Source organism: Nipponia nippon, unplaced genomic scaffold (assembly GCF_047370975.1).
Source record: "Nipponia nippon isolate SJK-2023a ecotype South Korea unplaced genomic scaffold, ASM4737097v1 scaffold_3, whole genome shotgun sequence".
Classification (NCBI taxonomy): domain Eukaryota; kingdom Metazoa; phylum Chordata; class Aves; order Pelecaniformes; family Threskiornithidae; genus Nipponia; species Nipponia nippon.
In genome coordinates, this window is record NW_028262347.1 from 97,075,982 (window position 1) to 97,090,768 (window position 14,787).

Sequence of the window (14,787 nt, forward strand, 5' to 3'; positions counted from 1 at the left end):
TCAGTGGCACTGAGTTTAATCATCTACCATAACTTTATCATATACTCGCTGTAGTGCATTGACCAACCTTCATCCTAAAACTACAATGATAACCAGGCTACTACTCCAGGAAGTTGGTCTATAATGAAAACTTTGAGGCTTCTTTTCAGTTTAAAATTACTTATGATCAGCATACATCTATTTGTCATATGTGCCACCATACTCCTTCATTTTAAATAGGTCTTTTACTTCTTGTTATGCTTTCTATGATGTATTTAGAAGCAGCAGTCATATACTCTTTTTAGTCTTCTGAACCAAAGACTGAAATGAGACAGACTCTGTAACACTTTCTATGGAACACAGATTATTCATTCCTTGTATTAGCTCATGAATGCAATTTGAGTCCATAGTAATCAGGAGGCCATTTTAACCAGGTGAGATAATAGTGGTGTATTCTCATGCTATATTCAAATGAAGTGGCAACAGTGTCTCATCAAGTGGTTTTAATGTTTCTGACTTTCTGATGGAAATGTCTTGATTAATACTTCCCCTCATCGTATTTATCTTTTGCACAGCTGCATCACTTTGTGACTTGGTTATCCTTTGACCAAGCAGTATATACTGAACATTTTCTTCCTCATATGTTTCTTGAATTTTGTTATTAGCTCCCAAATGCACAACCTTTTATTTAGTACTGCTGAGCTTCAATCCACCTCTGTTATGCCACTCTTCAAAGTTATTCAATTCAATTCATTCTTTATATCTAGATCCTTATCCGTACTGAGTCTATGTATTAACAGATTTTTTCGGTATGTTCCAACTTCTTTGTGCCAAAGTAATGCACAGAAGCATTAAACAAAATTTGTCCCCAACGCTGACTAATTCTTTGAGCGCTCCATTAGTGCTCCACTGGTGAATGTCTTCAGCCCAACACTTACCTTCTCAACTCCTGACTATATCCCTTTTAACCACCTCTGTATACCTGCATTACAGTTTTTCTGCCTCCCTCTACTTTCTGCCATTAAAGGCATTAGACACATGACAACAAATCAAACGTTGACCAAGGCTGTGTAGAGATCTAGCTCACCTACACCAAACACAAAGAAACTCATCAGTGTATTGTTGCAGGCGCTGCTGCTGGTAAACCTCATGATAATTTTTAGCCTTTTTTACATCTACTCAAAGCATCTGCTTCCCCCACATTTGCCCTAAAGCCTTGACTGGTCTAATTCAACATAATAGATCTTCAGTTCCTTCAATAAATTTTTCCTCTTCCTAAATATTTGACATTTGTTATTACATCATCACATGGCACAGCTCCCATTTTGACAGATTTTGCCACATTTTGCTACCATACTTGAAATTTCATGAGCCAGTTCTCCTTCCAGACTTCTTTGATCAAGATTAACCAGACCATCTTGACTTGAGGGCTTTGATTTCTGCATTTTACTTCCACTTTGACTGTAGTAATGTCTATTTTCATACATTTGACTCTATTCCCATTCTGACTTCATACTCAAATAATCATTCTAACTGAAAAATGAAATATATTCATTCAGGATTGCCCTAACTGCTTCATATATTATCTCTGTCCCACCATCAGCTTTACTTCTTCCTATATAGTACTCCTCTTCTATATACAGCAAGAACAATTGATTGCTTTCAGTGTTACCAGTAATTCTTAACTCTTAATGACACCTGGAAATGTTCACTTCAAGCATGAATTCTTGCCCTCTGTGATATAGTTTGTTTCTTCCCCTACACCCCATTCCTTTCAGGCATTCTTTGTAGTAAATATCTCCATAAAACTATGTTCTTTCCTTGGGAAAATATCAGATTCCTTATACTTTCTCCCTTTCAGGCTTCCTCTACCTTTACATTCTTAGTTGCTGTAGTTTATCAATACTTGTTTGAAATTCAATAGCCTTATTTACAGAATAACTTTAATTTACTCTTTCTTTTAAGTTAAACGGAATCAATTATATTGGGAGCATAAAAAGTAAAATGCTTACTAAATAAAAAAAAAATGTTTTTACTGTGGTTTTCATGGTGTTAAAAGTTCATTAAAATGCAAACAAATTATTTTAAATTTTAGAGTAAGTTTATCCTATTTTGGCATTTTTGTAAGACAATACAACTGCTCTAAGTTGAAAGCCTCTGCGTTTGGCTTTCATCATGGTATGCTCTGAAATGAATCCTTCTAAAATCAATGATTGAATCAATGAATGAAAGTCAGGATGACTAATTACCAAGAAAACAGCTATTCAAAGGGATCACAACTCGATCCCATAATTAACAAAACTCTTATTTGTTTCTATCTGTTAGAAATTAAGACAGTACAGGTTTTCTTCTTACTAAAATCAACAGATATTCTGAGATGAATATTTGAGCATATTGTATACTTTGCAGGAAGTTTACTGATTAAATGCATTTGTTACTTTCCAGTTCTGACAGTACTAAGTTGTTTTACCTATGCAAGCAGATGATGTAAAATTCTTCTACTGACTGTAATAACAGTGCATAATACAGGTGAAATATTTTAGGAGTAAGATTCAGCGGAGATTCACATTTTCAATTCAATCTCCACAGTAATGCTTTGCATGAAGCTGAGGTTGGTAGAGACAGAAAATTGCTATTACCTAGTCATCTGAGTGAAATGACTAGGTGATCTCTGTCAGTCAAATTTCAGCAACCCCAAATGATTCCCCACCTTGATAATCTTACTGCCAGGCCAAAATTGTATTGGTTTTAGAAAATGGAAACAGACAGCTCCTGATTTTAAGAAATAACCACCAATCATTAGTGCCCTTGAAAACACCAGCAGGGAAAACAGGTCTGGATGCAGAACAAAATATTTCCGTACCAAGCAGAAACAAAACAATAATATAGTTTAACAGCAGCAGAGAACCTGCAGAGCTGCTGTAATTGTTCCAGGCTCACGTCAGGTTTGGAATGGAATGAAGGGATGTTTAGGACAAAATGTATCCCAGTAAAAAAAGAAACTTCCTCATTTGGCCACATTTGACCATTTGGTCACACTGAACACTATTTAGAAACTAAAGAAATCGAGTAAATTAAGAAGCTGTCACATGGCGCATAAATTAAAGACAGCCTTATAAGTCTTAAATGTTCAAATCTGTTGCATGTTTTATAAAGCAAGGGCCTTGTATAATAAATCTTAAGTTATAACACTACAAAAAGAATTCTTTATAAATTAAGCTAGTCATTCAACATCTTAGAACAGTTCTGAAGAAAAGACTCTTAAGATATTCCAGTGCTTGACATCTGCAAATAAGATGACTGTTGGTTTTTTTGTTTGTTTGTTTGTTTTCTGGGAAAGAGAGCTTTTGTGTGCAAAGGTGTTATAATGAGCAATCTGGGATTCTACATTAGTTCACTGTAAATTCAGTGTGGCTTATTCTGTAATTTCCCTATGGAAAACAGGGAGTCTAGAGAGTCATTCAGCTTTTATTTTAAGTGACGTTCATAAACCTAAGAAATATTTTCAGTCTTTAATTTATTACCACATTTTCAAGCTTAGGTAATGTCATGGCACAGCACCTAAAACATTTCAAATTTGGATACTGCAATCATGTTATTAATAGTAAGGGAATGTCACTGTGTTTTTTCTGAACTTCACCTTTTGACTAAATGAGATAAAATTCCCCCCAGAACTTCAGTGGAAAGCATTCTAGGCAACAGTTCCATAGTTCATCTATGTTCAGTAAAATTATTAAGCATATTTTGAAAATCCTTGTGTAATAAGGAATAAGCCCTAAGAAATGGATCCGACATGACAGTTGGCATTATTTTTTCATGCCAAATTAAAGGCTTAAGCAAGGTAAAAGTAGATAGGACCCAAATATCCCTTCCTGGCTCATATGCTGCACTTTGGTAGGTTAAGCAAATCATTCATTCTAAAGAGAAGGAACATGTAGCTGACTGGGGACTGCGGTGAAAATGCACCAAATACTACAGAAGCTAGATCATAACCTCATGCAATCCCAGTCTTATTTTTTTAGTAATTTTTTAAAAAATTGTCCTTTTAATAAATAAGTCTTCCCCTCCAGATTATCTAGCTAAAAACATTCTGAGCTCATTTTTCTCAGTCTTTTTTCTCAGTGTGCTCTGTACCGGACGTTACCACTGCCATTCCACCAACACTATTGCTTATACCAGACACGAGTTTGGTTTCTAGTCCTGTAATGAAGCATCAGCACTCTTTTTCATCCAAAAAGACTATAAGCAGAATTCTAATCCAAATGCCATCCAGTGATGGGTGACTTTCCTTTTTTTCCCCTCTTGGAAACAACCATCCAAACTTTTTAAAGACTAGTTTTCAAAGGCCACCATGTGTTCATAAATAAGTCATTATTCATTTCAAGTATTATTTGTTTAAAGAAACAGGGAGAAAGGCTGGAAGTTTGCAACCATGTCCTTCTGCAGCAAATGAGTCATTAACTTAATGAACATCGATAAGGAAAGTCTTGTTTTTAATGGTTTCTCAAACTACAGTTGTTTCATTCACTGGTCTGTGTCTACAGCTTGGATGGTGTCTTTAAATGCTTCCTCCAGGACTTTTACAAAATGCAGATGAAGTCGGTGAGCATTGTTATTGCCTTTTATGTCTGCAGCTAAGAAAATGCTTGGACATCTGCTTAATGAGCTGGCTGAGGCTCTGTTAGTACCATATCATTCAGCATCTCTCCTAGTCTCAGCACATAATAATCCTGCACACGTATCACCAGTTCAACAACATCCCTCCGTAGCCTGCCAAATCTCCCATCAGACAGCTGTTTGCTTACCTATGTTGCTTGATGGGCTGGGTTCCTCTGTCGGGAGACAAGGCCTCTGGGAAAGACTGAGGGCCTGAAAAACTAGACTCCATAACTTTGTCCAGAATAGGCCGAGGATGCCTATCTGTTTTTGAGTACTGTGGCACAGAGAATAAAATTAATTAATACACAAAAGGCAAAGTACATTGTTGATGCTATTCAATCAGAATTCATATCGGAGTGGGGTAAGAAGTGCTCTAATGCATTTTTAAATTAAAATTAGGCATTGCAAGTAATACATTCATTCACTATTGTTTACATAGCGGAAAGCACCAGTACTCATTATCCCCATTACCTTCTTCACATCAAAATGCTGATATCTGCATTAGTAGCAAAATTACTGACTGATCTGCCCATAATGATAGGGAACACTGATCCCTTTCAATAAAAGCCTTGTTTTGTGGCTGTCCATGCAGAGACTGAGATCATAAAACACATCTCATAGGACGGTCAGCACCTTCTTGGGTCCTTTGGTGATTTCAGTCAAACACTGCTTTTATCAGCATGTATAACTATGAAAACCAAACTGAAACAGCATTTCTATCATCAGATAAGTAAGAAAAATATTTGAATCCTATCTGTAGAGCCAGGTATCCCTTCTGAACAAGTCTGAAACTTTTGACCTGGGAGTATCTGTGCTAGTAAGAACAGTGTAAACATAATTCTTCTTGTGACAGTTGTAGGCGTAGGGCAGTCTCTGGGCACATAGTGAGACACAAAGGTCTGTAAAGCAGACACCAGACATGAACAGATTTTCTTCTTGCTTTGTGATTCAACTGGAAATTCAGCAAAAATTGTGTCTCTGATCCTGAATGGAGCCAGAAAGTCAAAGTACAAAAAAAGCTGCATTTTGGCTTGGAAGAAGAATCAATGTTGTTAGTGGTTACTGCGCAATATCGCAGAGATATGAGAGGTTAACTCACATTTCCATTCTGGTATGAAAAATACTGCACTTTGCAGATTTTTACATTGCATTACAGTGACCTGCACTAAAACTAATTCGTCTATTTTTCTTTAATCCATTTCTTTCTGTATTGAGTTTGTATTTTTTGTACTAGATACCTATATATCTGCGTTATCTTTACAATAAACTGGTATTGTGGAAGCTATTACATGATTAAATATTTTAGAAAGAAAATATGAATTAAAATAATAATACTATAAAAAAATCACAGTGGTAAAAAATGCCATGCTATGATACAACAGCATAAACATTAGTGGACAAGATAGTAAGATTTCTTTTAAAGTACAGTTCTTTTTCATAATTATTGTGTTGTCTAACAAAAGACCAATAACTCCTTAAAAATACAGAATTATTTTCTGATTCTCACTTATTCTTATATACATTTCCCCAGGCTTCAGCAAAAAAGGAAAGTCATACAAGATTCCTCTTTTAAAAATGGGTTACATGCAATTTTAGTCCATCTACTCAGACTTCTTATGACTGATTTCTATAGATAAAATAACAGATCTTCAAATTTTTCTCCAATGCTCTTCTCCCTCTTTCTGTTGTGTGAAATACCCACATAAACAGGGCCAAAATCACTGCTTATGCTCTTCTGAAGGCAAGGCTATGAGAGTGACAATATGCAAAATGTTGCTGTATGCATGAAGCAAACACAACTGAAATAATAAGAAGAAACATATTCCACTCTCATTTCTTTCAGTTACCATGATCTTAGTTGTCACTTGTAAACGTTGTAGATAAAATATTCAGACAGAAGCATGATTTTTAAGGTACTCATGTCTGTGAAGGTTTTAAGCTTTAATAGTTATCCTGCCAGCTGCAGAAATGAAACTGTCTTTGATTTCTGACCTGACTAAATCAATTTGAGCTATGTAAAGTATGGGTTGTTAGTGCCAGGAATCTATTTCTATCCTTTTTTGTGTTTATCATGATATTAAATTGAAGGTCCGAATGGCTTATAAGACCATGAGTATGAAGTGAATCATGAAGGGTAATTAGAGATAAGCTGCACTTTTTGCTACATCCATGGTTAAGGTGGATGTGGGCTGGAGCGATGGTATACAGAGTCTTTCCTCATCACAACTGAGGAAAACCAGGACCCCCAGAAGCCGCTCTGATGCTGACTAGCAAACTATACTGAAGGTCCAACATCCAGCACCACCCAGGCACAGCCTGCAAAGGATATTTTTTCCCCCTAACTGAACATTTCTTTTATGCCCTTTTCAGATACACCACTTAACAATTACCGTAACAGCCATAACATTAATTACAATGAAAACGTGAATCATAATTTAAATTGAGGGTGTGAATATACAGAGATTTTGAACAATGTAATTGAACTTATTTGGATATATCACATTATTCATACATTTTATTACGTTTAAACACAGTTGGGTTTATTGTCCTTTAGCTTAACCGTAAGTGCCACATCCCTTCTCTGAGATCATCTCTGGAGAAAAATATCTTCAGATTTGTCTGAGGAGTTTACAGCAGTATCAGTTGGTGCCCCCAGAAGTAGGGTATAGGATTACTCCCCATCCGTATCCCAGCAGAGCCCATCCTGCTGTTTCCACAGCCCAGTTCTCACCTGGGCTGAGCTCTGCGGAGCCCTCCGACTGTTGTGAGTTGCTGAATGCTCAGCCATGATGGAGAATAAGCTGTGAAACACTTTCAAAGGACTGTTCCAGTAGGCTGAAAGCATCACTGAAAGCTTATCAGTATTACTGGTTTTTTTTATAGTTTTATTGTCTTCTTGCTTAATTATTTGTGCTTGTTTGAGCAATTACTGAGAAACGCTGATGCATATGGCTAAATAAATTAAAGAATAATGATAGCATTTAAAAATAAACCATTCTTCAAATTTTCAATTTTTCATGGTTTCATGGAGAAAATCATCTGTTATGTACAACTGCTCAACTCTTTGACAATAAAATTCCACTCCCTGCTAGTTAATGCTAAACGAATCTGCAACAGCAGCCTGGGCCAGGAGACAAGAAATCAGCCTCTGCCACTGACCTATTGTACAACTGGGAGCACGTAATTCCCCTGCTCCATGGCTTGTATTCTTTATTCCAAAATGTAGGATCCATGGATAACAAATGCCACTCAAGTGTTACAGAATAGCTTGACACTTGTCCTAGTGTTATACAAAACAAAACACCCGTACCTCCCCCTGGCTTTTCTTAGCTCTTCCCCCTCAATGATTTCCCTAAACGAGTAATAATACAAAGTCCAGAAACGCATGTGGCATTGGAAGAGAGGTAATGTAAGGATCCCATTTCAAAAAGGACTGAGAAGGCAGAAGGGTCAGCTGTAAATTACATTCAGAGAGGGTGCCTCAAGGAGGTAAAGAGCCAGTGATTTTTCTGGATGGGCTGACCTTGCACAGAAGTCCATCAGGTGGTATATTTAACGCCCTTACAGCTGTTTCCATATGCTTTATATGTTTTGTTGCCAACACTAGCTCTAGACAGAGGACAGTAAATTCAAGTTTGTCTATTCTGGCAGTTCTTCCTAAGGAGTCATGCGATACAGAAATGGGAAATTTGCTCTTGATCTTAGCTGGTAAATCATACTGTAACTCAGGCAAAACTACACAGTAATCTTTTAAAAGATTTAAGTATATCTGTTGCTCAACATGTATTAATTGCATTTCTATCACAATGACTAAAACCAATTTATTTCCTACTACTATCAAGAAAAGGCAACAAGACACAAAAAGAGCATTTTTTCCCCCTCGTTATATCAGAATGTCAGAAACCTGGAGCTAGTGATTGCAAGCTGTTGGAAAGAAGTGTAGTGAAAAGTGAAACCACACACTACAGCATGAAAAGCATATTAACCACCTCAGAAGGAAAGTGATGGGGAATTAATAGATCCACTTAGTACCATGGGAGAAGGTATTAAAATCCACAAGGGTGAAAAAGGCCACTTTAAATAACCATGATAAGTCTCAGAATCACTAAAGGAATGGCAAAGCTTCAGCTGCTTTTTTTTTTTTTCTGTCGCATGACGTGTTTGTCAAGTTGTGAGAATTTAAAGAAACCCTGTAGTCAAGGTGGAAAAAGGAGCTAGTAATCAAGAACACGATTAAGACTCATGAAGACTGATGAACTACAAAAAACTGAAGGAGGGCCACACCACCTCCTCTCACCCCTTGCACACTGTATGAGGGGGCACAGAGCACTTGTCTTTCTAAGAGGGGCAGCTGAGAATGACAATTTACTTCCTTTTGCCTATGAGGACATTGAACCATTTGCTGCAGTCTTGTGGAGCACATTTGTTAAATATCTCTTGAAGATAATATAATCTTTTTGGGAAGGGGTAGATAATACTAGGAAGTCCTAAGTTTCATGCTTTAGGTGAAATAAATCAGAATCTCCTGTGTACCTCAGAGATCCTGCATTAAAAACTGGCACATATATCTCTTCCTGACTGAAGAATTATAGCAAGATTACCAGTGCATTAGTATCCAAATCCAAGACACTATAAAACCTAGCAAGAAATTAAGTGTGTTGCTGCCAGAATATTTGGGAAAAGCAATGGACTTGAAGGAGATTCAGCAGAAATACTAGAGGCTGTGTTCAAACAGTTATTTATGAATCCTGCTTACAGTATACAGTATTTTTCATCTAATTTGTACCCCTAACAAAATAATGGAATCGATACTGAGAGAAATAGACTCGGCACAGGTGAACACAATTACCAGCTATGAGCAGCAGGAGTTCAGAGAGAATACAGCTGTCCTGACAAAATTTAACACTTTTTTTTTACTTTACAGAATCACAACTGAGCAGAGGAAGGAAGCGGAGAAGATGTAATGCATTAGAGTGTGGGAAGGAAAAGCATGTGATACTTCACAATATTGTCAACGCAAACAAAAAGCTTTATTCCCTGCAATATAGCAAATGACAGGGGGGCATCCATGTTTTAACGTAAATGCCTAACTCTCCTTGCATTCCTGCTCAACCTCGGGGCTTGCCAAGGGAGGTGCTGGGATGTGGCCATTCTTCCTCACTTGTGTTTACCCTGCTGACCAGAGAGGGTAAGAACCCCGAAGAGACTCACTTCTTAAATGAAGGGAGCTCTAAAAAGCCTACATTTTTTAGTTGGCCAGCTCCATTTTTTTCTCAATATCCTGTTGCTTAACTTGAATATCCACATCTGAAAGAGCAGTCCTGCCATATGGATATTTAATGAACTTGGGGGAATGTCCAACACTTCAAATCCATTTCTTAAACACTGCCTTTTGATATAAGGATTGCTGCAAGGTAACCTGTAGTCTAGGATGCAGCAGGAGAATTCTGATACAAATGGAGAGTGTTTTAAAAGCAAACATTCAGAGCTTTTAACCTTGTATATGGTTCTCATAATCACACTACTGTAAAGAAGCTTTAATTGGCATAGAGGTGGGATATCATGGGGACTGAGGTCTGAAGTCCTTTTCCTTCTGCAGTAATGCAAAAGGCTGCAAGTATAATGAGTTAGGCTAGAATAAAATGCAAATTTGTAATTCATTTTAATACTTGGTTCAAAAATGAAATGTGTGGTTTTTCTGTTAACAGCAATTTTTATAGATGCACATGGCTTCTGTCATTTAAAGAAAGATTCAAAATTGCCTTTGGAAATAAGTAACAAAAAATAATTATTTTCCTAAAGTCCAGTCGAGGGTGAAAAGGGAAAAAAGGAATGATGAGGAGAAAAAGCACTTCACTGAGATTGGTCAAGCTCTTTACAGCCATAAACCACTTGAAACACTGCTATACCCTGGGTTTTGGGAAATAAGTAAAACCTCTTTCTAGAGCAACACAGCATTTAGAAAGATCCATGCATCCTTTACTAAATGTAGCAACCTCTGAGTCAAAATGCGATCGCTCTTTCAGAATAGACATTATTAGAATAGTCATCAAGATTAAGGAACCTTATGCGACTGTTCTCAGGTGTACACTAATGCATTCTTCCCTATAGAAGAAGAAAAAGCAGGGTGAAAAACCTGAAGGCATCAGGTCCATTCAAAATAGGTGGGAGAAAAATATGGGAGTATCTTTTAGGGAAAGAGAGAAAGGTGACATACAAGCAAGACAGTTTTCCCATGTAAGAGGAGCACTCACTTGGAGTGGGAAAAGAAATGGCTTCCAGGATTACATAAACCAAAATGCCAGACTAGAGGACTAGTCTCCAGAAAATAACCACCTTAATTTATTTAAGTTTCTTTATTGGCTCCTGGAAATGAAGAGAACTAAGATTTCTCCCCAAACCCATGTGATGGGAGCTGCAGATGAGACTCGCAGAGAGATCACATCCAGGCAGTGACTGGCAGAAAGGCGGCAGCACAGCCGCAGGAGCGAGCAGCGGGAGTGCTCTCCTCCCCACGCCACTGCCCGGTCCCTTTCCCACCCAGCCGATACACCTGGGGCAGATCTCTGGGCTCTGATGGTGAGCCACTCAGCCATTCCTACGAAATACCATTTCAAAGTCCTTTTCTGCTGCCTCGCCATGCCCCCTGCCCTTTTTTTCCCCTCCAATCTGCTAAGTTTTGTAAATATTTCATGAACTGCCTACATGCATTGCTGCACTAAAATCTTGCTAACAATAGAAACCATTATTACCCTGCACTGTTATGCTACATCCTGCACAAGGTCATTCTGTTTTTCTTCCTTAGTATCTTTGCTCCCAAAAGGAAAATGCATTAATGGCAAGGAGAAAACAGCTGCCTACAAGCAGCCACAAGAACAAGAAAACGGTGTGTTAATTACCAGCACTGATAATGCCAGTCTGAACAGCATTAAAAGCTGAAAAGCAAATTTGGATTAAAATAATAAATAAGAATAATGGTTTTCAATCTCCAATATCTCGAATCTACAAACTGCTACTTCACCCATTACGGCTGTTGTTATGGAAAAAGAAAAAGACTTAAATAAAGCTTGTTGATGTGTTTGTCAGCTGCTCAGAAGACATCAAATAGTTCATCGTGATGATGGGTTGACAAAAGACTGCACTGAATTACAGTGAGAAAAGGCAAAGAACATATTCTTAGTGTTAACCAAGACCTACTTTATATGTTAGAACAAAAGGATCACAAAAGCTCTTTACAACTTTACCTTTTGTTGCCAACATTACAACCCAACAACACTTCCAACAGCTTTTTTTTAGGGGCTAGAAGTAACATGTGACTGAATGAACTGAAAGTGAAACGAAGAACTGCATAAGGTTCCCTAAACTGTGATTATGTCAATTTAGTGGATCTATTTTCCTTCTTGAAATAGCATATTTTTCCTGAACCACAAAGCATATCATGACCACAATTGTGCTCCTATAAAGCAAAACTTTTAGTGAACACAAGCAATGCTCTGACAACTCCTCTGTCATAGCATGGCGGCTCTGCTTACCCTGAATTGGTTAAAAGGGCTTATACTTATTTCTACATTAATTGGATGTAAACCAGGAGTTGAGACGTGTGGCTAAGTGGGCTTTTGATGGAATCTGGCAAAAAAGGTCGTCAGCCCTTTAAGCAAAACTAAGATACTTTTTAAAAAGAGTTAAGCATTTAGAAAGGCTTCAATACATCTTTTATGATTTCCTATTGTATTGCTACCAGGATCCTTCTCAATTTTTCCAAAGACTTTGTTCAAAATAAGACAGCACTAAATGTGTATTTACCAGGGGGAAGAGAAGGACATGCATTAGAAAATACCTTGCATCCAGGGCTAAATAAATCCTTTGCCTTCAAGTTCCTTATTTCAAATACGCTTTATGTATTTCATGATTGTGGGATTGTATTAACTTACATATAACTATATACAGAAAATGACTAAATACATTTCAAATTTAGTTTGAACAAACTAATCTCCTTCTGGTATAAAAAATCCCTTTAACTCAAGATCCAGGAAAATGAGACCATCCGCACAATCTTCCCTTGGGCACTAGTTTACATGTGTAAATTTAGTTCTAGATTTTGAATTTACTCTGGATTAACTGTGACAAATCTCTACATTTTTTCATGCAGGTTTGTTAACTATTGGAAGACTTGAAATCACTTAAGATCAAGGACCCCCACTTCACCTATAAACCATGCATATGAGCTAAGGTATTGCTGGAAACTATAACAGTAATTTCCACTCCTGAATGCAGAGCTAGGGGGCTCAGCAAGGTACATGAACAAAATGTACTAGGATCCATTAAATAACTTTAGGAAAAAATCCCTGCTTGGTGTTTTCCATTAACAGGCCTGATAGAAAACATTTTACGAAAGAGGTGAGAATTCTTGTTCCCATTGCTCAGATGCTAATAGCAACATGGCAATGTGCTGCCATCAGCAGCAGAAACTCAGCCAGGCTATTAAGTGTCGTAGCTGGCAGGATTACTTACATTTTGCAGCTGGACTCGGCTTTGTGCCATACACTCTGACTTTGCCATCATGCTGGAAGCATTTAGGCTGTAGGTTTTCCTATTCTGTGTTTCTTTCAGCTGTTCATGAATTTGCTTTGTTTGTTTCCTGCAGAGAGAAATAAAATTCATGTAAGAAAGAGCTAGTTTGATCTTCTACTATAGCCATGATATTTTTATAGCTATGGTTCCCTTTGTTCAAAACTTCACTGTACTAGATTAACCAGCTGAGCTAATTCACTAGTGTCTAATATTTCAATGCAGTGGCCTTTTTCTGGAGAGCTTAATAAAGGAAAAAAAAAAAAGACCTCTTTTGTTTAAAATATCTTCTATTCTCAGATTACTATAATAGCATGCTAGTTGTTGTAGTGCAGAGTTTTGTAAGATCATCTATTACATATTTAACAATAGCTTGCAAGTAGGCCTGAATATTAAAAAAGCATTTTGCTCTGATTTGGAACAAAGATTTTGGCAAATACAGCAGGCACTAGCCCCTGTTGGCTATCAAAAGTGTCGAAGAATCAAAGATTTCTGCTAGAAGCTGATTAGACTTGATCTATAACCCAGTATCTTGTATAGACCAGCTTTTGCTTACATGCTTAAACCTGGAAAAAAACATCAGTACAGTATCTGAGGCTGTTTTAGACATATTATACTATGATCCACTATGTCAGAGCTAGTAATACCACTAGATGAATCACTTGCAATATTCAGGAGGTAACTACACTATTAATAAAGGCTTTCTCTTTCTGCCGCACTATATTGGCAAACTGAGTTTTAAAGTTCAATACATGATTGAGGACATGAGGCAGCAAACTTTATTTTAAATATTTCTTTTATCTTCTCCAAACAGATATCTTAGCTGGGCAAAAACTGTTAGCAAAAGATATTTAAGGTCTTTTAGCAGTCTCCATTCTTTTGATAGGCTACATTGTCTATCAGTTTTAAATGATCATGAGAAATAACTCCACAATACTATTTTAATTCTTTCTTTCCTTCCTTCCCTCCTTCCTTTTTCTCCCCAGCAGATGCGTCTCCAGCAGTGAACCTACAAAGGCCCTGGAAACTGCCCAGTAAGGTCAGGGACTTGTCAGCAGCAGCAGCACTTTGTTATGCCACCAGCAGCTTCTGGACAGCAATTGTTGCGGAACCAAATTTCAGAAGGAAGTGATTTCAGGGAAGTGTCGATAAGAAATAAAGGAAATATAGTCTTTCTATACTGAAATTTGAAATTTTAGCAAAGAAGCTTCAGCAACATTTTGAAAAATTTCTGGTGATTTTGCTGCTGAAAGCCTTGTGACATCATCAAGTTTGATAGCATCTTATTTGACTTAGGCCAATGAATTTGATGCCAATTGAAGTACAAAAGTCATTTTAACTTCTTTCAGTGCAGTCTGTGTCTAGAGCAGGACAGCGTAACAAACCAGAGGAAAATGACTTACTTAAGTGATCAAGGGGGGAAACTGTGAGAAAGAACAAGTTCCCTCAATATCAAAGAAAGCAGTGAGAAGTATCACAGTTCAGGTATTCAATTTTAATAATATAGTTTTTAATATATTAAAATAAGTATGTGGGATTTCCTCTGCCTTTGAGTCCCTTAGTTCTCATTCAGCATTGCAC

The 14,787-nt window shown here is 37.3% G+C and overlaps 1 protein-coding gene across 3 annotated transcripts in view; it reads right to left on the minus strand.

The window, feature by feature from the left end:
• Window positions 1–14,787, minus strand: part of NRG3 (neuregulin 3) — a 422,606-nt gene that overhangs the window by 15,118 nt on the left and 392,701 nt on the right. For all 3 annotated transcript variants that reach the window (XM_087767347.1, XM_087767348.1, XM_087767346.1), the window contains exons 6-7: window positions 13,150–13,276; window positions 4,785–4,912 (exon numbers count right to left, since the gene is read on the minus strand). In XM_087767347.1, the coding sequence (XP_087623473.1) occupies window positions 4,785–4,912; window positions 13,150–13,276 (255 nt within the window). The remainder of the gene's footprint in view (window positions 1–4,784; window positions 4,913–13,149; window positions 13,277–14,787) is intronic.